This window comes from Paramormyrops kingsleyae, chromosome 23 (genome assembly GCF_048594095.1).
Source record: "Paramormyrops kingsleyae isolate MSU_618 chromosome 23, PKINGS_0.4, whole genome shotgun sequence".
In the NCBI taxonomy this organism is placed as follows: Eukaryota; Metazoa; Chordata; class Actinopteri; order Osteoglossiformes; family Mormyridae; genus Paramormyrops; species Paramormyrops kingsleyae.
In genome coordinates, this window is record NC_132819.1 from 2,072,573 (window position 1) to 2,096,759 (window position 24,187).

The window sequence follows — 24,187 nt, forward strand, 5'->3', positions numbered from 1 at the left end:
AACACTCTGCCGAGGTCCCCTTTGATCTGACCTCATTTCTTGCTTTTTTCTTCACCCTCCTCTCACACCTTCCACCCATCATACCTGTCCTTTTTATGGAGCTGCCTGACAGCTGCTTGTCATGTGGCTATTGTTCTTTGGCCTTTGGTGGCCTCTGCGATACTCCATTTTAAGGTGTACAGCTTGCACGGCTCTCCACCTCGAAATGTTTCTTTTTTTGCAGCATGCATGCTTGCTTAGGGACTTTCTGTTCCTCTCTGTTTACTCTGGTCTTCCTACCTTTTCATTTCTGTCCTTTAGTTTTTCTCTCACTCTGTTCTTTGACAAATTTGCTCCCTATCCTCACACAGTTGCAAAGTGCAAATTAAAAATGTACAATTAAAATGCCTGTGGATATGACTTACCACTGTCATTGCGCTATGTCTGCCCACACATTCAAGGGTGAATGAGGGACAGACAACCTTTAATTCAAAATTCCTGTAAACTCAGAAAATGGCACATGGTCTGTTCCACTCATGTCCCTTGTTGTTCATAATTGCCTTAATCCAAGGGGATTTTATAGATGTGTAATACCCTTATATACAGTTACGTATTTTAAGAATGCAAAAGAGTGAAACAACATAAACGATGGAGCTGCATGACATGAACTGCCACAGCTAATGTTCCTAAGAGAGGACTGCGAGTTGGATTGGGACCAGCCTGCCCGGGGGGTCTGTGTTCTCCAGCACAGCCATGCTTTCCCACCAAGACCCTCCTAAAAAGGCCACAGTTTTGCTCTTAGGACTGATGCCCCAATAGTGGAGTTTCACTGGCTATTCTTGCTGTAAGAGGAGGAATGTAAGACAGGACTTTTAGTGATACGCTTGATGAGATTTTCTGTAACAGGAAAGCACTAGAGAGATTCACTCAGTCATTCACATCAATGCCCATGCCAAATGTGTCCCTCTGCATCAGCACAACTGCAGTTTGGTGTTTAAAGAAATGTTTAGGATGGGAAATCGTATGCCTTCTCTTTGTCAGCGCTGCACTAACCAACACAAATTGCATTGAAATATCCTTTTATTACATTCAATGGCTGCTCTTTTCCCAAAGAACCTTAAAAACTTTATCCATTTCAACTGGAGTGAACCAAGTGGCAAGACCCCTTATAGATGATGGCTGGCGAGGTCATGCTCTAAACCATTACACCACCAATGTTCTTATTATTTTCTGTGAATGGCTTCTGCCTGCCCTGCTGTATCATATAATAGAATTCTGTTTATGTATTAAATCATCGGTTTATTCGTTTTTTCTAATAATACTATATTTCACCTTTTCTCTCTACTAAGTAGTGTATCCATTATCTCTTCCATCAGTCTTTAACGCAAAAATCGTGTCACGTAGTTAAAACAATTAATTATTTAATGTAAATAGTTTTACATTAAACACACAGCCAAACGATACTTTTTAACCATTGATGTCATTTTAATAATTGATATCTGTGTTTTTTTATGAAAATGCAGGCGAGGGAGGTAAATGCAATAGATAAGTTAAAAGTCAAAGCAAAAATATTTGCGCTGCCTCGTTTAGCCAATGGCGGACGGGAGTGGGCAGGGCGACGGCGTTTGACGGAGAGCCATAAGTTGAGAGAGGAGAACTGGTACAGAGCCTCAGTTAGATAACAGCGGCTGACTTGCGACCATTGGGACATATTTCATACATTTATATTTATACTATAAAATACAGATTTTTCTATTTTCATATATAACGGACGCTAACCGACAATCGTGATGTACTTTTAATAATGCATAAGGAACAATACTGACATCTTAATCTAATATAATTAAAACGATAAAGTAGAAGTAATAACTGTAAAAATAATAATTAACAGTAGGCACAGCTTAGAGCATCTCGTAGGTTGTCTGTGCCGCTGCATGTTGTTACACGTATTATATTAGTAATGGAATAAGTATGTACGATGCAGAAATGGAAAAGCAATACATTTAAGAAAGCTATATAAGACGAACGATCGATTATAATATTAATTTGTTTCGCAAACATTGACAGTGTACTGACCGTCTCAGGAAGAACGATGGAATGGCAAAATGAAAAGGAAAAGTGTGGACGAATATTTTTTCCCAACGTTTGAATCAACAGCTGAGCTGGAATTGAGAGACACTGAAACGGAGCGAAGAGGTAAGAGATTGACAATAAAGAAGGAAGATCTGAGAAATGGAGAGAGAGGAAAAAATGTGTGTTTGTGAAATGAAAATGGACGACGGAAAGGAAACGTAACAAAGAACATTGGTGTGTGTGTATATATACATATATTTGGGTGTTTGTGTTTGTGTGTGTGTGTGTGTGTGTGTGGTTGTGTGTATAAACGTAAATTTTATTATAGGGGCAACAGTGGTAAACTTATCGGAAGATATCTATAATACTAATTAATGGAAGCTGTTTAATTTCTACGGTCTAACATAATATTTACCATGACCAAGAGGTTAGGTGAAATATTGTACTATAACAAGAAATAACATTTAAAAGTATTATTTCTGTGAAACTGGCGGTTGGGGGTGGTGCTTGCATTAAGTATAGAGAATGGTAAACATGAACTTAGCGCCCAATCTCTTCACCTCCTCAGGAGCTCACCACCACGCAGCTGTCTCTGCCTCACGCTGCAGCTGCCTTGTCCAGCCAGTGTTGCTTTTTGTCCAGCTGCGCTCCCTTCTATCCCTTCTTCTGTCCATCTGGACATCACCCGACTTTCTCTCATCTCGCCCCAACACGACGAGCTGGAGCCTGCCGTCTCACAATGGAGCCCCCGCCCGCTCTCACCTTGGCTCTTCTGGCAGGCAGCTGTGAGGAAGAGGGTCTGCATCCCCCGGGCCCCCCAAACGTGGCCCTGCCCGCTACAGACAGCCGCCCAGGGGCCCACCCTTCCAAATGCCTGGGCAGTGCCAGCGCGGAGAGGCTTAACGGGACCCCCATCCTGACCAGCCCTGGGCCACTCTCCCTGCCCCTCCCACTCCCCAACACTCTGTGTCCCTCCAGTTCACCAGTGGGCAGCCAGCCCAGCCTGGGTGAGGGACTGCCTACACCGGGGGGGCTCCTCCCCTCCCCTCACTCCCCCTGCTCCGAGCGCGAGCGTGACCGGGGGCCACGACACCGACAGGCCAGCCCCCTGGTGCATCGGCGGGACAGCAACCCCTTCACTGAGATTGCCATGAGCTCCTGCAAATACAGTGGGGGTGTGATGAAGCCCCTGAGCCGGCTCAGTGCCTCCCGCAGGAATCTCATTGAGTCCGAGGGCGGAGTGGAGGCTAGAGAGGGAGGTGTGGCCACACGGGACCGGGGAACCGTGCTCCAGTCACAGGGCCAGCAACACAACCCCCCAGAGATTGTCATCTCCTCTAAAGTGGACTCATCTCACTGTACCATTGCCTCCAACCACACCTTGTCTCACAGCCAGGGGACACTCAGGAACACAGGTGGCGTGGCCAGTCGGGGTAGCAGTGTGGGGGGTGGGGGAAGTAAACGCAGTAGTACTGCTCGCAAGGTACAAAAACGAAAGCACCAGAACATAGGGTACAAGTTGGGCCACCGGAGGGCGCTGTTTGAGAAGAGGAAGCGTCTCAGTGACTATGCACTTATCTTTGGGATGTTTGGCATCGTGGTCATGGTCATCGAGACGGAGCTTTCATGGGGAGTCTACAGCAAGGTGAGCGAATTGAAGGTGGGAAGCTAACAGGGACTTTGATAACCCATAAATGCCCAGAAACAGGTCTCCTGATTGAAATGATGGGTAATATCATGCCAGTTCAGAATCAGAATTAAGGGTTATTTGCTAAGCACAAACATGCACAGGGAATTTTACTTGGTACGTAAGGTACCGACGTGAGGACAGACAGATACAGCTATAGAGACAAAAATACAGTAAAGACAACAAATATATCACATCACTAGAACGAGTGAAAGTCTTAGGTCATGAGTTCCTATCAGTACATTAAATAAATACAAGTTGTACATAGAAAAACTTCCAACAATATGCATTCTACATATGTATATAAGCAGAAAGTTATATACATACATACAGAAGAACAGAATCTAAATAAATATACTATCTAGAGCTGGGGTCACCAACTTTTTTTAAACAAAACCTGATGTGCAAAAAGAGCAAAGAGTGCAATTATGATGTAGGTTGAGGAGATCACCAGTTCATGGGTACTACAGCTTTTGGGCGGAAATGGTTTTACTCTCCAGTAGTTCTGTTTTTTTTCTTTGCTTGAAAGCACTTTCCACTTGGACCACTACAGAAAAGGTGATGACCAGGATGAGAGGGCTTGCTGATGAGCCCCGAATGATTATAGTACCGCTCACAAGTCCTGTATAGGTGTAAGACTGCAGCCCAAGATCTTCTCTGCTGATCTGACAATACTCTTCCCCCCTTTGATATGCTTTCTTCTTCCCCCCTTTCATACGCTTTCCTCTTTTGCCCTTTCATACACTTTCCTCTTTCCCCCTTTCATTTGGTTTCCTGTTTCCCCCTTTGATATGCTTTCCTCTTCCCCCCTTTCATACACTTTCCTCTTTCCCCCTTTGATAATGCTTCCTTCTTTCCCCGTTAATATACTTTCTTCTTTCCCCCTTTCATACACTTTCCTCTTTCCCCCTTTCATACTCTTACCTCTTTCCCCCTTTCATACACTTTCCTCTTTCCCCCTTTCATACGCTTTCCTCTTTCCCCCTTTCATACACTTTCCTCTTTCCCCCTTTAATACGCTTTCCTCTTTCCCCCTTTCATACGCTTTCCTCTTTCCCCCTTTAATACGCTTTCGTCTTTCCCCCTTTCATACACTTTCCTCTTTCCCCCTTTAATACGCTTTCGTCTTTCCCCCTTTCATACACTTTCCTCATTCCCCCTTTGATAACGCTTCCCTCTTTCCCCCTTTGATATACTTTTCTCTTTCCCCCTTTCACACACTTTCCCCTTTCATACACTTTCCTCTTTCCCACTTTTATACATTTTCCTCCTTCCCCCTTTCATATGTTTTCCTCTTTCCCCCTTTAATATGGTCTCACCTTTAAGTTTTCACACCATTATGGATGAGGTTAGGATGGACTGAATGATGGCAGTGTTGATTTACACCAGAGTTAACCGTGTAAGAAGCTTGAACTTCTTAGCCACCATAGGTGAGGGAGCCGCTGTGGAGCTCTCATGACAGTGGAAATGCTGCTGACCTTCCAATTCAGATCCATAGATCAGAAAGTGCCCAGTACCTGAATGACTCAACCGAGCAAAAATACAGCCATCAATGTCCAGTGAGGTCGATGATCCCTAAGGTTGATGATCATGTCTTGTATTTTTTTGGTCTTGAGGACCAGGTTATTTTAGTTTAACATTTGCCTCACTTCCCAAAGTCTTGTTGTTGTCATAAATCTGGCGAGTCAGTATGGTGTCATTGGCAAACTTAATGAGTTTCACTGATGGGTTAGAAATGTAGTCACTTGTATGGAGCATAAAAACTTGGGAGACAGAACACAGCCCTGTTAAGTTTCAGTACATATAATCAGGGGTTGGTCATGTGACCACCCAGTCACACATACGGCTACCAACTTCAAGAAGTCAGTGACCCAGAGGCAGATGGAGAACAGCAGATTTAGTGAGGCTAGATTGTTTTCTAACGGCTCTGGCTTTATTGTGTGAAGAAAGTGTCCAAATGTTGGTAAATAAAGTGGAGACTCGTGTTAAAAGTGTCGTCCACAGACTTGTTGACTGTAGAGGTTCCAGGAGTTCGCAGACTGTGCACAAAATGAAATATTTGTGTGTTAAAAAATATGACCTTATCTGAAAGGTCCACACTGGATTTAGCTCTTTCTGTTATGAGAAACATGCTATGGGCAGAGCACAGAGGGCATGTTTGAGGCAGGTAAAGAATGACAATCTGATGACTTTGGAGAAGGAGCTGAAATAAGATTTCCTTTGGTGGGAAAGTGAAGTGTGAGGGACATTTGAGTCTTAAGGATTTGGAGACACAAGGGGGTTTGCACACTGAACAGAGGCACTGGAGAGTTAAGGTGTGTACTGTAGGTACCTGTATGATCACAGCCACAGTTCATTACTGCATTCACACCATTGTAATCATTTACCTTTTTGTCTCTAACACACACAATCAGGAATCAGAAAAGGAAGAAGTGAAAAGAACTATACAGAACATCAATTTGTATGTTTGCTGAATAGCAGTGGGGTGATTTCAAGTTATTTTGTATTACAACCTAACAGCAAAATAAAGAAATCCCAAAAATTGCTGCAAATTTTGAGAGCTATTTTAGTATATGATCAGTGATTCCACAGTACCGGCTGAGCTTTTTATATAGTAATATAGCTTTTATTGTTTCTTATGCAAATGAGCCCAAAGTTTAACCATTAATCCCTGACACATCTTGGTTAATTGTCTCGCTGCTGTGGGTGTTTGCATGTCTGATATGCATCTACAGTATGTGTGTGCTGATTGTCTACCAGTGTGTGTGCGTTTAAATGAAGGAACAGGCAGCTGTCTGCGTACCCTGAACTCATTTTCTTGGTGCAGTGTCCTGTTATTATAACCACACACTTTTGTAGTGGAGCAAACACAGCCCACAGCTCTCACCTGCACGCTCTGCTTGGGAGTCTATGGTTCAGGTGCCCCTTGCCTATGGATACGGATGTGAACCTGTGTGATTGCACCTTCACCTTTACATGTGACTAACCCTGTGTGCTTGTTTGTGTTCCACAGGGAGTAGACCCCCCCGCCCATCAAAACGTGTCAGAACGTAATGGCTCATGGCAGTGTGTAATTGAGCATACGGGTGTGAGTGAGTCTGTGCGGAGAGTGAGGGATGATCCCACAAGTATGGCAGGCTCAGGGCAGCACTCGTATTGAAGTAATTGCTCTGTCCAAAGGTCCGCTAGCACTGCCGGCTGTTCCGTCAGGTTGTTATGAAGTTCTAATTTAACCAAGAACACAATGTGTCTGGGATACTTACACTGGCACAGGACCTTCTAAAGCAACATTTTCTCAGACACCTGATAATTGACTAAAGATTAATTCACTATCTTGGGCTTCATCCATTAGATGCTAATGGCCCAGGAGGGGGGGGGGGGTGGTTGCTCTGCAGAGTAAATGCATTTTATTATAATAGACAATGTGCTTGCATTTAGAAAAAAAACTATTAAAATACATTAAATTTAATGAAAAGATGGTGCAACCACAACAGTCATAATTAGAGACCTTAGATCACTGTAAACCAAGACAGCATATGTTCTGAAACACTCTGCACTGACTAGGGATGGGAATTGAAAAGATTTTCACGATTCCGATTCCATTTTCGATTCTGTTTAACAATTCGATTCCTTATCGATTCTCCTATCGATTCTTATTTTTAAAAAAGGAGAACACACAGGTCGATTAGCTTAGAACTTTGTTTTATATCTTATCTTTGAACAAGATAGAAATTTAGGAGTAGCATGACCTTACAAACCCAACAGTGAGATCCACAGCCTACGGCTCCTCGATGGGGTGCCACGGGGTCCCCAGAAAAAAAAATTGTAAATGTAAAATAATAATAAAATAAATATTCCTCTGTAGCAATAACAAAGTATAACATAAATTATTCTGTGGCAATTACACAAGAATGTCCAGTAACATTTACACTCTCCTTTTTAAAAGTATATAAATCAACTAACATAATATGCAATGTTAGTTGATTAGTTACCTGCCGTATTAACAGGAGAAGACGTGCAAATGTTACCGATGCTGCTGGGTTGAGATTCACTAGTCCGGAGCGGATCAAAACCACGACATTCATTTAAGGTTATCGCGTTTTTTGTGAGCAAATGCTTTTGCATATTCATAGTGTTTCCTCCCTTTGATGAAATATCTATTTTGCAAGTATTGCAAGTTGCCCTGTTGTCATCCTTTCTCGTAAAGCAGGGTTATTCAACTCACGGTCCTCAAGGTCCGAGCACTGCTGGTTTTCCAGCCTTCCTTTACCTGTCAGTCAGGTGTGAAGCCTCTGACCAATCAGAATCAGTAATTATTAAACAACTACCTGGGAGAACTGAAAACACAGCCTGGATTTGGATTCGAGGTCCAGAGTTGAAGAACCCTTTCGTAAAGTATAACCAAACTTTTGAGCGTTTGTGCTGCTTAGGCGCCATGTTTTCTGCTGGGTGAATGACGCTATGCGACGTGGTGACGTCATTCGAGGCGACTGGAATCGATAGGGGAACCGTTCGCAAAAATGGCAAACAATTCCAAGGAATTGAAACAGTGAGAACCGGTTCTCAAGAAGAACCGGTTTTCGATTCCCATCACTAGCACTGACCCACCATGCTGTGCTCCGAACGCTGGTGTAGTGTGTATTTGTGTGTATCTGCTGTGGTGACACCCATAGCCCGAAAAAAGCTGATGATGGCTGAGGTTGAACCCCAGTAAAGGCACTTCACTATCGGGACCTTTAGTGGCTCTGGAATTTTACATTGTCATTTACTGCAGGACAAAAGCTGGCAGCAGATGATGTGTTACACTAAAGTTATTATCTATAATTAAGTTATTAATTAAGTTCAATATGTGAAAAGCTATAGTGATTTTCATGAAACTACAGGAACAAGTCAGTGTTTGTTGATTTTATTTGGGATGGGGATTTTAATTTGAAATTTTTCCCCTAAAATAACTAATAATAAACTGGAACGCAGCATTGTGACGGCAAAAGCCCTGAACAGGATGTGTGTTTATCTGTGGAAAAGAACACTGTGTGTGTCGTGAAGTTTAGGCTCAAAGTTAAACATGGATGCGAGTGTCATTTTGCCCGGGTCACCGCAGTCCAGCACTGACTGGGGGTAACTAGGGATGCATGACAGATTTAATGACCAAGCAGAAGGTCCTGGGAGGCACTCTAGGCTTCTGCTGCAACGTTAATAGTATGAACACAGCAATAGAGGACACACCTGTGCAATGGTCTCACTGCCTCCAGCAGAACGCCACAATGTCCTGTGCTAAGGACACAGCCTCTTCCCCCGTGAGGGCTGGGAGGCTGGTGACCTCCTTTCGCTCTGCGCCCTCTCCCAGCCACCATGTTTCTTCTTTGCTTGATTGCGCACGACTCGACGAGCAAGGGACGCACCTCGGATCGCATACAGTGCCAGGGTGATGCAAGGCGCGTGCCGAACGATTTGTAAGTGAAAGGTCACAGGAATTAAGGACTGTGGGGAATGTGTATCATAGCAGTTTCAGGGGTAATGATGTATGTCCATGTAGGAATAATGCGACAGGTGTGAAATTGCTGATGCAGAACGGGGTGTAACAGAGAGGAGAAGTTTAAGGTGCCTCTGATTGGCAGCAACTTTGTTATGGTGTTAATGTGGTTTCCTGTGACCTGTGATGGTGACATGCGTGGGTATTGTGGAGTACTTTAATGTGTGTGGGGGGGTACTTTAACATTTGTGTATGTGTAGGGGATTCTTTAATGTGTGTGTGGGGTACTTTAATGTGTGGGGGGTACTTTAATGTGTGTAGGGGTACTTTAATATTTGTGTATGTGTAGGGGGTACTTTAATGTGTGTGGGGGGTACTTTAATGTGTGTGGGGTACTTTAATGTGTGTAGGGGTACTTTAACATTTGTGTATGTGTAGGGGGTACTTTAATGTGTGTGGAGTACTTTCACATTTGTGTATGTGAGTTACTTTAATGTGGGGGTGGGGGGTATTAACATCAATGGGGGGTACTTCAACCTCTGTGTTTGCTCCTCTACAGAGTTCCATGTTCTCCCTGGCCCTGAAGTGTCTTATCAGCTTGTCTACAGTGGTCTTACTGGGACTCATCATCGCCTACCATGCCCGCGAAGTGCAGGTAACTGTGCACAGTGCCGAGTGTGCTGCTTCTCAGGCTGCTGGGGTTTTCCACAGATTGGCGCTGACATGGTGTGACGTATGCAGTTCTGTGGGTCACTGGATGCTCGGGGCTCCTGGGTTCGCTCTCCATCTTTTGTAGAAGGGCAACGACTGCATGGTGATTAAAGTCACAAGCATGAGGGCTGCAGCTCCTGCTGGGTACATGTCTGTATGCCTTTGGATACACTTATACAGCCTCACTGATGTATATCTTGTGCTGCTGATGTGCCATATAGAGACTCTCCTGACGTCATTGTTCCCGCCGGAACACACCCCCCGAAACTAAAGGCAGAACTTGACAGGAATCCATACAACTTCCCAAAGAACCAATGAACCATGGACATTAATATGCGACCAGAAATCGGGTTTCCTGACAACGTATTTTGTAGAAACTTTATAGAAAGATATCTGGCTAACTGTGTAGACTTGCTTTTTGGAGTAGCTCCTTATAAGGAAACCTGGATTTATCTTGGCTAGCTCACACCAGAGTCCGGCACGGGTCCACTTTTGGAGACCTGCACCCGCCCGCACCCGCACAGTACAGCACCACACCCGCCCGGGCCCGTTAACATTCCGCCCGTTACCCGCCCGTACCCATGATAAATTACACAGAATTATTTTTTCTATGCACCTCTCAACGTGACAAGCGCTAGGCCTACTTGAATTTTGGATTGAAACGAAAAAGTCCGTTTAACACAAAATCAAATCACATAGATCTAAGCTATCCATACTGTGACGAGCGTGAAAGAGAGAACACGACAACACTCTTCAGCAAGGATTCAGACGTGTACTGTATGTGAATGTTTGTTGAGGTGGTTATCTTAAAGGTACACCCGACATACTGAACACACTGTGATGATGACAATTTGTACATGATAATCTAATACATAGATATTTTCGCTTATGTTATTTTTGCAGGCTACAATACTGTTTTGATTGACTTGCTACCCGCCCGTGTGTAATGAATTACCCGCCCGTAAAATTCCAGAACATTAAAATCCGTTCGTTTCAGCAACTGTATGCGGGTACCTTGCAACCCGGTGCAGGACTCTGGCTCACACTATCTAACCCCCCCCCCCCACTTTGTTTGTAGAACAGAAGCCTCATCATCATGGATGTATTTTAACAAATGCTGGCAAAAACTTTACAGCATGATGATTTAGCTACACATGATTCAGCTACACAGAATAAATGAATGATGCTAAATACTTTATTGATGAGTATTCAATACAGTATATAATTTAAGGTATGATTTTACAAAAAAATCCCACATAATTTACGCAAAATGACAACTGCAAATCCACGTTTCAGATTCCAGTTGTTTCTGCGAATTACAGTGATCCATTTGCCTTTCAGCAGTCTGTAAAAAATAGCAGTGACTTCCTGTTCAATAAGTTTGTTCAATCAACCATACAACAGCTCTTTCCCATTTTAGATGTGTTTTCGCCCTATTGCTGCCACTCAGTCTTTTTGCCCCTCAGTGGGTATAACCGCAGTGACTTCTGCCTGCTGTGACATCATATGCATACACTCTATAGAGACTGCTAAGCTTCAGAACCGCAAATGTATATGAGCTGCATTTGAGTTTCAATATCACCCATAATCATCATGCTATTACACAGGGGAGAGAGTATTGGACAATAGCTTTGGCTAATATCACTTTGAGTAGCACAGTGGTGGTGGTGGGGGGGGGGGGGGGTGAGCTGTTATTGTTATCTTAGCAAGGCACTGAGCCTGTGTTGCTTCAGAAAGCATATCCATCTGCTGGTCATAAATAAGAAACTTTTCTTAATGCTTTGCCTGGTGAAATAAAGGTTAATAAATGAATGAATGAATGTCATATGTAACCCATGGAGTCTGAAATGGAGGGATTAATTGGCCAGGGCACCTCTGCAGCTCGCTCATTTTCTTCTTCATTGATCAGTCAGGGGGCCGCGAGTTGCTGGTTGCCAGGTGCAAGGGTGATGTCACCCTCCAGCTCGCGCTCAGCTCTCCTGCACAACATTGTCTCATTCTTAATGGGAACGGGAGGTGTGAGCTGGAGGAGCAGATATCAATTGTTCACAGCTTGGTGCTACATGAGGAGCCTGGCAGCTGAGTAATAAGACACATGTAATTACCCAGATACAGTATGTGGATCCTACCTGCAGCGCTTACTATGCTTCCCAAGTATCTGCTAGGCAGCTAGAGGAATGAGTGTATATAGCCTACAAAGACACGCTATTCAAATCAGACTCCATTCTTTTGACATGGTGGGGCTGTTGCTATAGTTATTGACTTATGCCAGTCAGCTGAGATAATATACACAAACAAATGGAGGGTGATAAGGAATGCAAAAAATAGAATAGAAGAGTGATACTTTATTAGTACCAGTAAGGAAATTCTCTTTTTTGCCTACCCCATCTTGCTCTCCCTGAGACACACAGACACAAGAGAGCAAGCTTGGGGGTCATAGTGGGTCAGCCGGCACGCTGGGCCCCGGGAGCTGGGGGTTAAGGGCCTTGCTCTAGGGCCCACAGACATGTGACTGTTCTGCTGAGGCCAGACATCAAAGCAGAAACTTTCTGATCACAGGTACAGTGGCTTAGCCTGCAGAGCCACATGATGCACAAAACCCAGCTAATCACGAGTTCCATGCTCACAGCCTGGCCTTTTACAGAGACACACCACACTGCTCTGAGATGGTCTGCATGGTCACCGTGAGACAGAACATGCACATCCATCGATTGACACTCTCAGTCTGAATGGATTCCAGCTGTGATTGGCCCACGCACTCCTTTTCAGCCAAACAGTCATACTGGAGGGAGAGAGAAAGAGAGAGAGACAGAGAGAGACAGAGAGAGAGACGTGTGTGTGTGCGGGGGGGGGGGATAATCTGTGAGATGTAACTGTTTTTATGATTAAATGAATTTTGGAGAGGATTTGCTGACAAGCTCTGTTGATAATAATGTGCAGCATGGAGCTGAGCCACAGGTCATTATCAAACCCTGTGTTTACGTCCTCATTAGTATGCAGCACTAAGGCACCTCCCAATTGGCCATAATTGGTGCCTCAAGAAATTAGGAACATCAGTAAATGAAGATATTGATTTCAAGATTATCACACACCCAGAAATGAATCCAAGCGGAAATTAAATTGTTCCTTCTCTTGCTGTTGTTTTCCTCTGTTACTAATCTCACTTCACTGTCTGCCCCCTGTGTTAAGCCCCCTCACCCCGTATACCTGCTGCGTTTGCCTCCTACCTCCATCTACCATGCATCCTCTTTCATTCTGAAAATGCTGTGTAGACTGCCTGACTAATCTAAATGATGACAATGTAATCTGTATTTTTATTAGAAAAGCAGGTCAATGAGGGGGGGCAGGGCAAGTGGGGAGTGGAGGAGATAGGATTGGCTATCTTTATATATAACTATTTGTACAACTCATGTAAACAGATTTTAAAACAGCTCAGCTATTGGAAGAGGAAAAAAACAGGATTTAGCATCAGGGGATAATTTCATAAATAGGCATGACTAATCTGTCAGAACATACAGTAGCTCCATGTAAGTCTCAGTCTTTTCATGTTGGCTCCTGTCATTTGTTTATTACTCATTAATGTGCATAGCACTAGCAGTGCTAAATAACAGCCTAACATGGAAACTTTAGCCATCGGTGAGTTAATCTGTCAATGATTTTCTGGTAACACTTTACTTAAGGGGGCACATTTAACTTAGTAAGAACATAAGAACATAAGAACTATACAAACGAGAGGAGGCCATTCGGCCCATCGAGCTCGCTTGGGGAGAACTTAACTAATAGCTCAGAGTTGTTAAAATCTTATCTAGCTCTGATTTAAAGGAACCCAAGGATTCAGCTTGCACTACGTTATCAGGAAGACTATTCCATACTCTGACTACACGCTGTGTAAAGAAGTGCTTCCTTAAATCCAGTTTGAAATGTTCTCCCGCTAATTTCCACCTATGGCCACGAGTTCTTGTATTTGAACTTAAACTGAAGTAACTATTCGGTTGGAACAGCATCCAAACCTGTTAGAATCTTATAGACCTGGATCATGTCCCCCCTCAGTCTCCTTTGCTTGAGGCTGAACAGATTTAGCTCAAATAACCTTTCCTCGTATGACATTCCTCTAAGACCAGGAATCATTCTTGTGGCCCTACGCTGCACCTTTTCTAAGGCCGCAATGTCCTTTTTAAGATATGGTGACCAAACCTGTACACAATATTCTAGGTGAGGTCTCACCAAGGAATTGTATAATCTTAGCATTACCTCCCTTGACTTAAATTCCACACACCTGGAGATATACCCCAACATCCTATTGGCCTTTTATATTGCTTCCCCACACTGGCGAGAATGAGACATGGAAGCATCAACATACACACCAAGGTCTTTCTCATAATCAGCTACCTTTATTTCAGTAGGTCCCATAAAATACCTGTACTTTATATTTATGCTCCCTACATGGAGTACCTTACATTTGTCTATGTTAAATTTCATCTGCCAGGTATCGGCCCAGTCACTAATTAAATTAAGATCCCGCTGTAGCTGCTGAACCGCTAGTTCAGTATCTGCTACACCACCCACCTTGGTGTCATCTGCAAATTTCACCAGTTTACTGTATATATTGGTGTCTATATCATTTATGTAAATTAGTTACGGGGAGTAACTTAGTTACTACTCAAGTACAAATCATGAACAAATATATTAATTGCATGAAATGCATAAATCATTATGACCAATTAATGATGAACAAATATAGGTATCAGTATATAACTCTTAGTTACTGGTTAATTAATTCATCAAGTAAGAGTGTACAATTGCATTATTTGTATCCCCTCAAGTGTCAGAAAAAAATATTAAATAGTTCTCAAAGGTTTCTTTAACATAAATGATACCTACTGCCTTTTGAAACCAGAAAGTTTCTCTTCCTTAACTAATAAAAAGTGATGACAGAGTGTATTCTGAGTAAAAAGGTTCATTGAAAAAATGCCATTAAAACTTAAGATGGTCACTAAGCCTTAATTGCTGTTGTAACAGTAAGAATGTATGTTTAGAATTGGGTGCATTTCATTTTATATGGTGGCAAACAGTTTGGGGGGTTTGCATCACTGGCTGAGTTAGACTCGATGCTGAGCTGCTCAGACCTCCTGCTTACATCACCCTCCCGGATGCTGTGGGAGCAGGGAGAGAAATCTCCAGAGCTGTGAAGCTGCTCTCGGGGAAAATGAGGGTTTTTTGGAGTGGTGACCAGACAGCACTGCTTCCTTACCACCCTGCTCCTGTGAGTGCGGAACCTCTCTAGCCTCAGTCTCCAGCTTATCCTTCTTGCCAGTCCTGTGAGTTTCTCTTTGCTTTGACTCGATTTGTTCCAGCTTTTTATTTTACTGTGATGACTTTTGAATCATACATTGCTGTGACATCCTTGAAAAAGTTATAGATTTTAATTTTTTTTTTTTAACAAGACACCCTCCTCCACCTTAGTTCCCCTGAAAATAAGATTGTGCCACCCAAAGCAAAGATCAAACAAAGTATTTCAGAGCAACTGTCACCATGTGTGGCTTCAGGGCATTGATGGTAGGCGAACAGACCTACACCATCTGCTGATGTTCCTGTCAAAGTCTTTCTGCTGTGACACTTCATGATGCCATTTCATTCCCGAGTCTGTTTTTTCATATTTCTTTAGTTGCTTAGATGACGCTAAACTGCAATTTTTATCTATTTTAAGGAGGGGGACATTGTGGTTGAATTACTGTTATGTTCCTTCGTTCTAAAGAAGGGCCCCTCACTGGATTTGGACCAGCAACTTTTGGGCTGCAAATTCGCGCCTCTGAACAGTACAGCACTTAAAAGAACACCCTCTGGGATGTACAGACATTTGCTGAGACAGTCTTCAATATAGCTCAATTTCTAAAGCAAAAAGTCAGCTCTCCAGTCATACCCACAGATGCTTCTATCACTATCTCTGGCTGAGGGGCCCATTCTGCTTCAACTCTGTGGCTCTGCTTTACCGCGGTAACACTTTTTATTATGTCGAACATCAAGGTTATTATTGAATATAATTTATTCATTGACAGCATGTCAAAATTGCATAATATACTGTAGCTGGATTAAGTCAGACATACTAAGGGTCCTGATGGGTGCGCTTCACTCAACTAGCCATCTAATCCCTGCACACCGAAACTTCCGGAGGAATTTTGGAAGCAGCAGCTTCCTCAAAACTGCTACAAGAGTCATTCAATGCAGAGACAACAGAGAATGAAAATGGTGAAAATTAGGTTTGCTTTCATAGTTGTATCTTTACTTTTACCTGCTGTATTTGTGTCAGCCAGGATTTTTTTTAACTGGCTAGAAAATGTCAGTCGTCAAATTCTGTCTTCGTGGAGAACTTACTTGCCTCTATTATCTCAAAACACAAACCTTGTTATTTTTAGACGGGCTGTTGCCTGCACCCATGGCAACATAGCCTGCAAGTGCTGAGCTGCATTCCCCGTTAGAGAACAGCTTAGTGCTGAGCCTGGCAAGTGAAGCCATTTTATGGTATGCTGACTGCTGCTTAATGCTTTTTTTCATATCTTTAAATTGGGAAGGTCGTTTATTATTATTTCTTAGCCAGCTGTAATTCCTCATAAATGTATCTTCTACTGTAGAAATTCAGGTTAAGTATTTTGCTCATGGGCAGAATGGCCCCTTTTGGGATTTGAACCAGCAACCTTTTTCCTGCAAACCCAGTCCATAATCACATGTCGGGAGCTGGATTTTTACATAATTAAAGTGGGGTGGCTTATTTCTATGCTTCCGTGAGAGTTGCTGGGAATCAAGAGGACGGGCACAATGTCAGGGAACTTCCCAAGGAATCACTAGTGCAGTGGGGAGTAGGAATCTCTTTCCTGGGTTTACAGGAAGTGGGCAAGGATGGAATGAGCGCATGATGGAAAAGCCAGGAAAGGGGAGTTTGTTGGTGAGAAAAAATAAACTCTGGCATGGCAACATGACTTAATTCAGGACAGCCGCTACGGGGCTGGTCGAGGTTATTGGGTTTCAGAAAATAAAATTGCAACTGATTAATGTGCTTGCTGAGCGAGGGACAGGCTGAATGGACATGAAGACCCTGGAGAGCAGGATACCCTTCCTGAGATGGTCACATCCCCCCCATGTCAGAGCTGGCACCTGCATGTGTTGCAGCCCCTGCTCCCAAATATGTGGTAACCTGCCCCTGCCAGCCTCTTTCTCACCAGATGGGGGCAGTGAGCCGATGGCTACTCGCATGGAGAACAGAGTGTCCGGTAGGCTTGCACACCTCCTCATCTGACAGATCACCTCTCCTCAAGGAGTTTAATTATGTATGAGGCACTAGCGGCGCTAACGAGGAAATGAGAGGGAGTGTCGAGGGAGAGGGGGAGGAGGGAGAGGAGCAGATCCCAGGAAGGAGTGAGACGAGGGCAAGGAGAGAAATGGTGTGAAGCGAAATTACATTTCCTGACAGCCCTGTAAATTGGGCTTGGTCTTGCTTGGATTTTCTCAGTCATTGCAGGATAAGTGCTGTGAGGTTCAATGCCTGACTGTCCGACCCGACAGGGGTTACAGTGTTTATCACTAGCAGCATCTGAGACAGTCTGAGGCATCAAAGCAAAAAAAAATCTTCATATGACGCACTAATACGAAGGGAGGGCTGCACATTAAAGGCAGCAGTCTGGGCATGGTCAAGGTGATTTTATTAAAGCCCAGCAATGACACCGGTATGTTATAGTCACATCCATCCATCTTCCAGAACTGGTTATACTGTACAGTATCACTGAGAATGCATCTTGTATTAATTCTACAACCATCAGTAATTATATACAGGTAAACTAATAATTATATACTTCTTTAATCTTAAATTTATAGAAATTATTTCTTTAGAATTTTTACTAATAATAGAACATTTAGTTGTGCTTTTAATGGATTAGTCTGTGTTGGTTCACACATATATGCTTCACCAAACGTGCTGTTCAGAAAGCACCATGTGTCAAGCAGAGACAAGCACAAAGTTGTCTGTATGGTTTGGGTATTCCTTGTGTGCCTGAGCAAAGTCTCTTGGTCCTCTTCTCTTTCCATTTCCCTTCTCTCCTGGGCTGGGGACCGCAATTAAGCATGAATGGTCTTTGATGTTGTCCCCTTGGCAACAGTCACCATGACAAGGCTGGAATCTTTAAAAAAAAAAAAAAAAAAAAAGCAGACATGCAGTTTATGCACTGTACACGCACTGCTTCACATTAAGCGGGTAAAACGAACTGGCCCTGTATTAGGTAGTACTTTCCTTGGCTTAGCATCACAGTGCCAATATAGCATTCATGTCACGAACACACAAGCCCCCACTACAAATATTAACTCTGCAAATCGATTCTGCAAGCAGGCGCAACGATATGTAATCATATTAAACATCCTCCAAGACACATTCAGTGTGAAAAAAACTGTTACCCTTACAGTTCAGCAATGAGAGAATAGTTACTATAAGACAGAGATTGTGATGAAAACATTCTGTCTATTCAACAGTTCAAAATAATTGTCATTTACTAATGTTTAGAGCAGTGGTAAAGGTTGAGCTAAAAATATAGATGACTATGTTTAACCCATTCTGCCATTATGGTAATGGGACCCGTGAGGAGCCTCATTCCTGTAGCATCACTGAACCCTCTCACCCCCTCAGCTATTCCTCATTGACAACGGAGCGGACGACTGGCGGATCGCCATGACAACAGAGCGGGTGCTGCTGATCGCCCTGGAGCTGCTGGTGTCGGCGGTGCACCCTGTGCCGGGTGACTTCACCTTCCACTGGCAGGCGCGACTGGCCTTCTCGTACACGCCATCTCTGGCCAAGGCCGACGTGGACATGGTGCTGTCGGTGCCCATGTTCCTGCGGCTCTACCTCATCGCCCGTGTCATGCTGCTGCACAGCAAGCTCTTCACCGACGCCTCATCCCGCAGTATCGGGGCCCTCAACAAGGTCAGCTACAGGGGGGGCCAGATGGCTTTCAAACTTTTTTGTTCACTGCTGGAGATGATGCTGCATGTCCCTAGATAGTATGATTTACTGAAAGGAAGGTCCTGTACTGTGTGATGTTGAATGTCATTATAGAAGGGCTCTAAGCTGTACCTAAGACTCAACAAAGAACAGTGCCATTCTCTGTGCTGCTAGGTGCACTTTAACACGCGCTTTGTGATGAAGACCCTAATGACCATCTGTCCCGGCACCGTTCTGCTGGTCTTCAGCATCTCCTTGTGGATTATTGCAGCCTGGACAGTGCGCGTCTGTGAAAGGTGAGCAAAGTGCAGCTCCTGCTGTCAGGGAACAGAGAAAGTTCCACACATAGGTGTAAGTGGAATGTAACACATTACTGTGAAAAACATAAAGCTGGGGAACATAGAACTAAGAGCAGGGGAATGCAGATTATGGGGATGTGGACCAGGACAGAAAACTACAGGACATAAAGTGCAAGCAGGGTGATGCGAAGCTGGGAAACACAATGCAGAATATAAACCAGGAGAATGTAAGGCCACAGAACGCAGAGCAAAAATGAAGGAGGACCCCCGAGCTGGGGAACCGAGAGCACATTGGTGCTGATGCTGAATGTGAAACTGAAAGGGGAACTACAGAGACTGTAAGTTCCGGCAAAGTTGAAGGACGTGAAACCAGCTGGGGTGTGTTGCCCCATGCCTTTCTGTCCTGTGCCTTTAAGTCTGTTCAGAACTCTCTTAGCGTGTAGTGCTTGTTAATTCTACATACTGTAACAGAGGGTGGCTTCACCATGCTTTGTAGAAATTATTGGATGCTTAGGGTTATAACGGAATGTTTATGAGTGCCTTAGTCAAATTTCCCCAGAGTCTTCTAAGAATAGATATGAAGGTGTTAAGTCTCACTATTGTTTGAAAGCAGAGACTGCTGAGTTTTTCCCCTATACTAACCACTTAAAGGTGTTCTGAACACTTACTTTGTATGAGTTTGAATTGAGCATTACAAATTTACTAGTGTAGAGTGTTCTGTAATGTTAATCAATGCGGATGGTGCAACACAAATCAGAACTTTTAGAAAAGTGGTACATTATTTAGTGATCAGTGTTTTCTGGTTATATCATGTTCAGGTGTCATCCTGCATGCCATTACATCTGTTATTTTTCATATAGCACCATCTGCATTTTTTAATTAACTTTTTAAAATTGGCATGTTAGAGCAAGGCAACATTAGAGATACACCACATTTCAGTGTCAGCAGTGCTCAGTACGTAATAGTCGTACAATTAAGTGAAGAGAAGAGCCTTCAGAAAACTGAGCAATGTATCAGCCACTGAGTCTTAACTGGTTGTGGACAAGCCCTCACTGGCCAAAGAGCGGCCTAGCAGGTAGATCTTTGTGTTAATGAACATGAGTAATTTGCATGTCCTTACAACCAGATGCTTATAGCAACACGAAAGGTGCCGTTTGCTCCACATCATTCTCCCATCTGTCAAAAATTGCTCTGTATTTCTGAAGCAGCCAAGTATGAATTATTCTGTGGGCACTCTGCAGCAATAAAATACACATAAATTCCTGTGATATTTCTCCAGTGTTCATGCTGAGGAGTATAGGGCTGCAACAACTAATCGATTTAATCGATTAAAATCGATTATTAAAATAGTTGCCAACTAATTTAATAATCGATTAGTTGGGTCTACGTTATTATACACATAAGTACAGTGGCAACCTCCTAATTTGGGAGCAGTAAGCTAACCAAAGCCGCGGTGGCAGTAAAGTACCATTAAGCTGGATGCCGACCGCCATAAAAGAAAAAAGTAAATGCACATAAACGCCATTTACGCACCTTTTAAATTTACAAAACAGCTTTTACTCACCTTTTTTAAGATCACTAATGTTAATGATATAGTTACCCACCGTTTTTACTGCTGTGCATATAGTTTACCCACCTTAAATTTCTTGTTACCACTACACCACTGCTTCATTTCTTCACGATAGAAATTTATAGTAATATCAAATGTTGTAGTACTCAAGACCAGTTTTTGAAGGTCTCGATCTTGTCTTTGAATCAGCCGTATTTGTACTCGTTCTTGTCATGGACTCGGGATTTTTTATTTCGAGACCATAACTCTGAGAATATTCTTATTAATGAGCCGTTTACTGTCGGATTGGATAACTAATAACTGCAACCAATGGCGTTACTGCTGGCCGCGTTACCCGCCCAGTCCCTTCACACACGCACATGTGTTTAAATGAACGCAGGGGAAGTCGTGGTTGTCAACACAATCAGCTATTATGGGGATAGAAATGCGGCTACATATACCACAACGTGTTTACCCTACCATTCTATTAGGTGGGCGCCCCAAGTTAATTTTATTTAATTTCATTTTCTATATAGCTCCAGATCGCAACAGAAGTCATTTAAGGCTACCTTTCCGATAGAACAGGTTTATATCTTGTCCTTTTATTAAACAAACTAAATAGCCTTATGTTATTTGTCTTATTTACAGTTCATCACTGTAGTAGGCTATGCTGAAACAACCGGACACGTTTTAAAACAAAATTTGCCGCCTGCCTTTCACGGGTTTTTCGTCACCAATCGTCTTATTTGCGTTGCTCAGTAATTTTTAGCGTAAGATGCGGAAAAGGCTTTTTCTTCGCAATAAATGTTTACTTTATTTGTCCGTAATAAATGCAGACAGACTCGCTGGCGTGCTCTCTCCCCCTGTCATATATGTGTATCAACATTAAATAACATTAGACAATTATTTAATAATATTCTTAGTAGCAGCAGCGGTAGTCTGTGGTTTTACATTAAAAAACTGGAGTACTGAATACATTATCTAAAGCACCATGCTGGTTGCACTTTATAAAACAAGATTTTGTGTATTTCATTATGTTGATTCAGCTGCTACAAATTATTTTTTTTTTTTGTATACTCTTAATGTAGCATACATTTGTTTTTTATGTGAGTTGCTGGAAACAACTTTTGTACAAAGACAGACTGGGTTATTAAAAATAGCTGGAAATCAAATTGTTTCTTGCCCCCCCCCCCATCTGATTAATCGATTAATCGAAAAAGTAATCGACAGATGAATCGATTATCAAAATAATCGTTAGTTGCAGCCCTAGAGGAGTATTCATTTAATATTATGTCTGTTGAATTGAATTTCCTGGAATTTGTCTATAACACATTTTTGTCATCTATCTCTCAAATAAGCCATAAATAAATCTATGCTGTCAGGGAAATACAAATGTGAAGAGGGAGTTATTCAAGTGTGAAGTTTATAAATCGTGATATTGATTTTTCTTGTTGGGAATACTGCATTTCTCCTGGAATCAAAGTAAATCAAAATAACTGTGCTCACTCACATTTTTATTACTTGAAGTAACACTACTGTACTGTACACCCAAAAAGACAAACATAGGGTCTGGTTACTGGTGGTGTTCTCCTTGTTTTTTATGTGTTGTGTCAATATATTGGCCAGAAAAATTGCTACTAACTCTCCCCATTCACCGAATAAATATTTGTACTTTATATATTATTAACATTTTTTTTAAACTAGTGCATACAAATAAAAAGAAATGTATGCCAAATCATTGGTTAGGCTGCAAACAGTAGAAATATACAGTGGTACCTCGGTTCTCGAACTTAATCCGTTCCGGACTCCGGATCGAATCCTAAAAAGTTCTGATGGAATTTTTCCCATAAGAAATAATGGAAAACCAATTAATTGGTTCCCGGCCCCCAAAATTACACCTAAATCTGTTTTTTTTTTTTTTTTTTTTTTTTTTTAGCATTTAAACACAAAATGATCAGGATAAAACAAGAAGAGCATTTTTTTCTTAATGGCTTCCAAACGATAAAGATCTTACCCCAACATTACCCCTGTCCTACCCCGATCGTCTGCTCCTTCCGTGTGCCACGCCCCCTCGTTAACCTCGTGTGGGATCCCCATGTGATCAGCTGTTTCTGGTTGTTGTCATTAGTCCTCTGTATTAAGTTCGCGTTTCAGTTTGTTTCCCCAGTCCGGTCATTGGGTGCGTTCGACTTGCTTACAGCGCTGGCTTAAAGCAACGCATTCTGATCCTGACGCAATGCATTACGGTTAGATGCATTGCAACCTCTCACCCGGCTGCACAAACTGGAACCGCCTCCGTGACGACACACCTTTGCCCTTATTGGCTGAAGAGTTTAGTTACACGCATGACGTTTGTATCCCAGGCAGTTCCGATGCGTAATCTGCTATTTCTCCTGAATATCACGTAAAGCAGTGAGAACTGGTTTTCAGTTAATTTACCTGGTAAAATTAAGTTTAAATAAATGACATAAATGCTCTAGTAGTACACGTACTGTAAGTTAGTGGTTTATTTATTGTTAGTTACTGTAATGTTGCGCTGCTTTATTTGGTTAATCGTCCAGTCTGTGAAGAAGGCATTCAAGTAAGAATTGCATTGTAGTATGACTCATTTCCTGGCGTGTACAATTTATATTAGGTCGGCGTTCACGGTTCGACTTCTGATATTCAGATCGAGTTCTAGGTCAAACTGGTTTGAGGTACCACTGTACATATCCAGGGGCGGAGCTAAAGGCGGGGCGGGCGGGGCCACCGCCCCTGGGCCCAGGCACTCCCCTGGATCGTAGAGGGCCCTCCCCCCAGCCAAAATATACATATTAAGCTATACTGATATAATTTCTCCGAAGCTCTTAATAGCTATTATTATTATATTATAGTTAATATATTATTTGCACTTTGATTGTAACTTGCGATTTTATATATCTGTCATTTTTGGTATACATTCTTATTATGGTGTGTTTATGGTGTCATTTTTAATAAATAAAAAAAAAATCTGAAAAATCCCTACAACAAATTTTAAATATAATACATAGTAATGTTTTGAAGTCAAACTAAGCTGTTACTTTTGTATTTAATGGTTTTCCATAGAGGAATTTGCAAAAAAACGCAGTGCATGATTGGTAGGATCTAAAGAAAAAAAAAACTTTGAGTAAGTTCTGTTGTAATAGGCTATTATATGCTGCAGGGCTTTTGTTTGTTTGCAATTTCGCCATGTAGGTTACATTCTTAAAAACTGCTTTTTGTTGGATATAACTGGATTATATGCCGTGGGCCTTTTAAGGTAGGCCACCTTCTTTAAACTGCGTTTTGTTAGACTACATATTTTGTGATGTTTTAGTGTAGTCTTTGTAAATAATATGTATATAGTTTAGCCTAACCCAGCCACTTAAGGGAGCAAGCCAGCTCAACTAGGTGCAGGTGTTCTGAAATTCTTTCC

At 42.5% G+C, this 24,187-nt stretch overlaps 1 protein-coding gene and 1 long non-coding RNA gene across 5 annotated transcripts in view; one reads left to right on the top strand and one right to left on the bottom strand.

Annotated features, from left to right (window-relative positions):
• The first annotated feature begins 1,652 nt into the window (after positions 1-1,652).
• Positions 1,653-24,187, top strand: part of LOC111858209 (small conductance calcium-activated potassium channel protein 3-like) — a 42,774-nt gene continuing 20,239 nt past the window's right edge. For 3 of the 4 annotated variants that reach the window (XM_023839769.2, XM_023839770.2, XM_023839771.2), the window contains exons 1-5: positions 1,653-2,175; positions 2,621-3,697; positions 9,772-9,867; positions 18,592-18,888; positions 19,081-19,202. In XM_023839769.2, the coding sequence (XP_023695537.1) occupies positions 2,792-3,697; positions 9,772-9,867; positions 18,592-18,888; positions 19,081-19,202 (1,421 nt within the window). In that variant the 5' untranslated portion in view covers positions 1,653-2,175; positions 2,621-2,791. Of the gene's footprint in view, positions 2,176-2,620; positions 3,698-9,115; positions 9,193-9,771; positions 9,868-18,591; positions 18,889-19,080; positions 19,203-24,187 lie in introns of those variants that run through there. The other variant, XM_072705673.1, reaches the window with a different exon arrangement.
• Positions 17,625-23,163, bottom strand: LOC140581891 (uncharacterized). The gene is made up of 3 exons (XR_011984937.1): positions 22,769-23,163; positions 18,584-19,223; positions 17,625-18,091 (listed from the first exon to the last, which is right to left on the bottom strand). It is a non-coding gene; the product is annotated as an uncharacterized lncRNA (long non-coding RNA).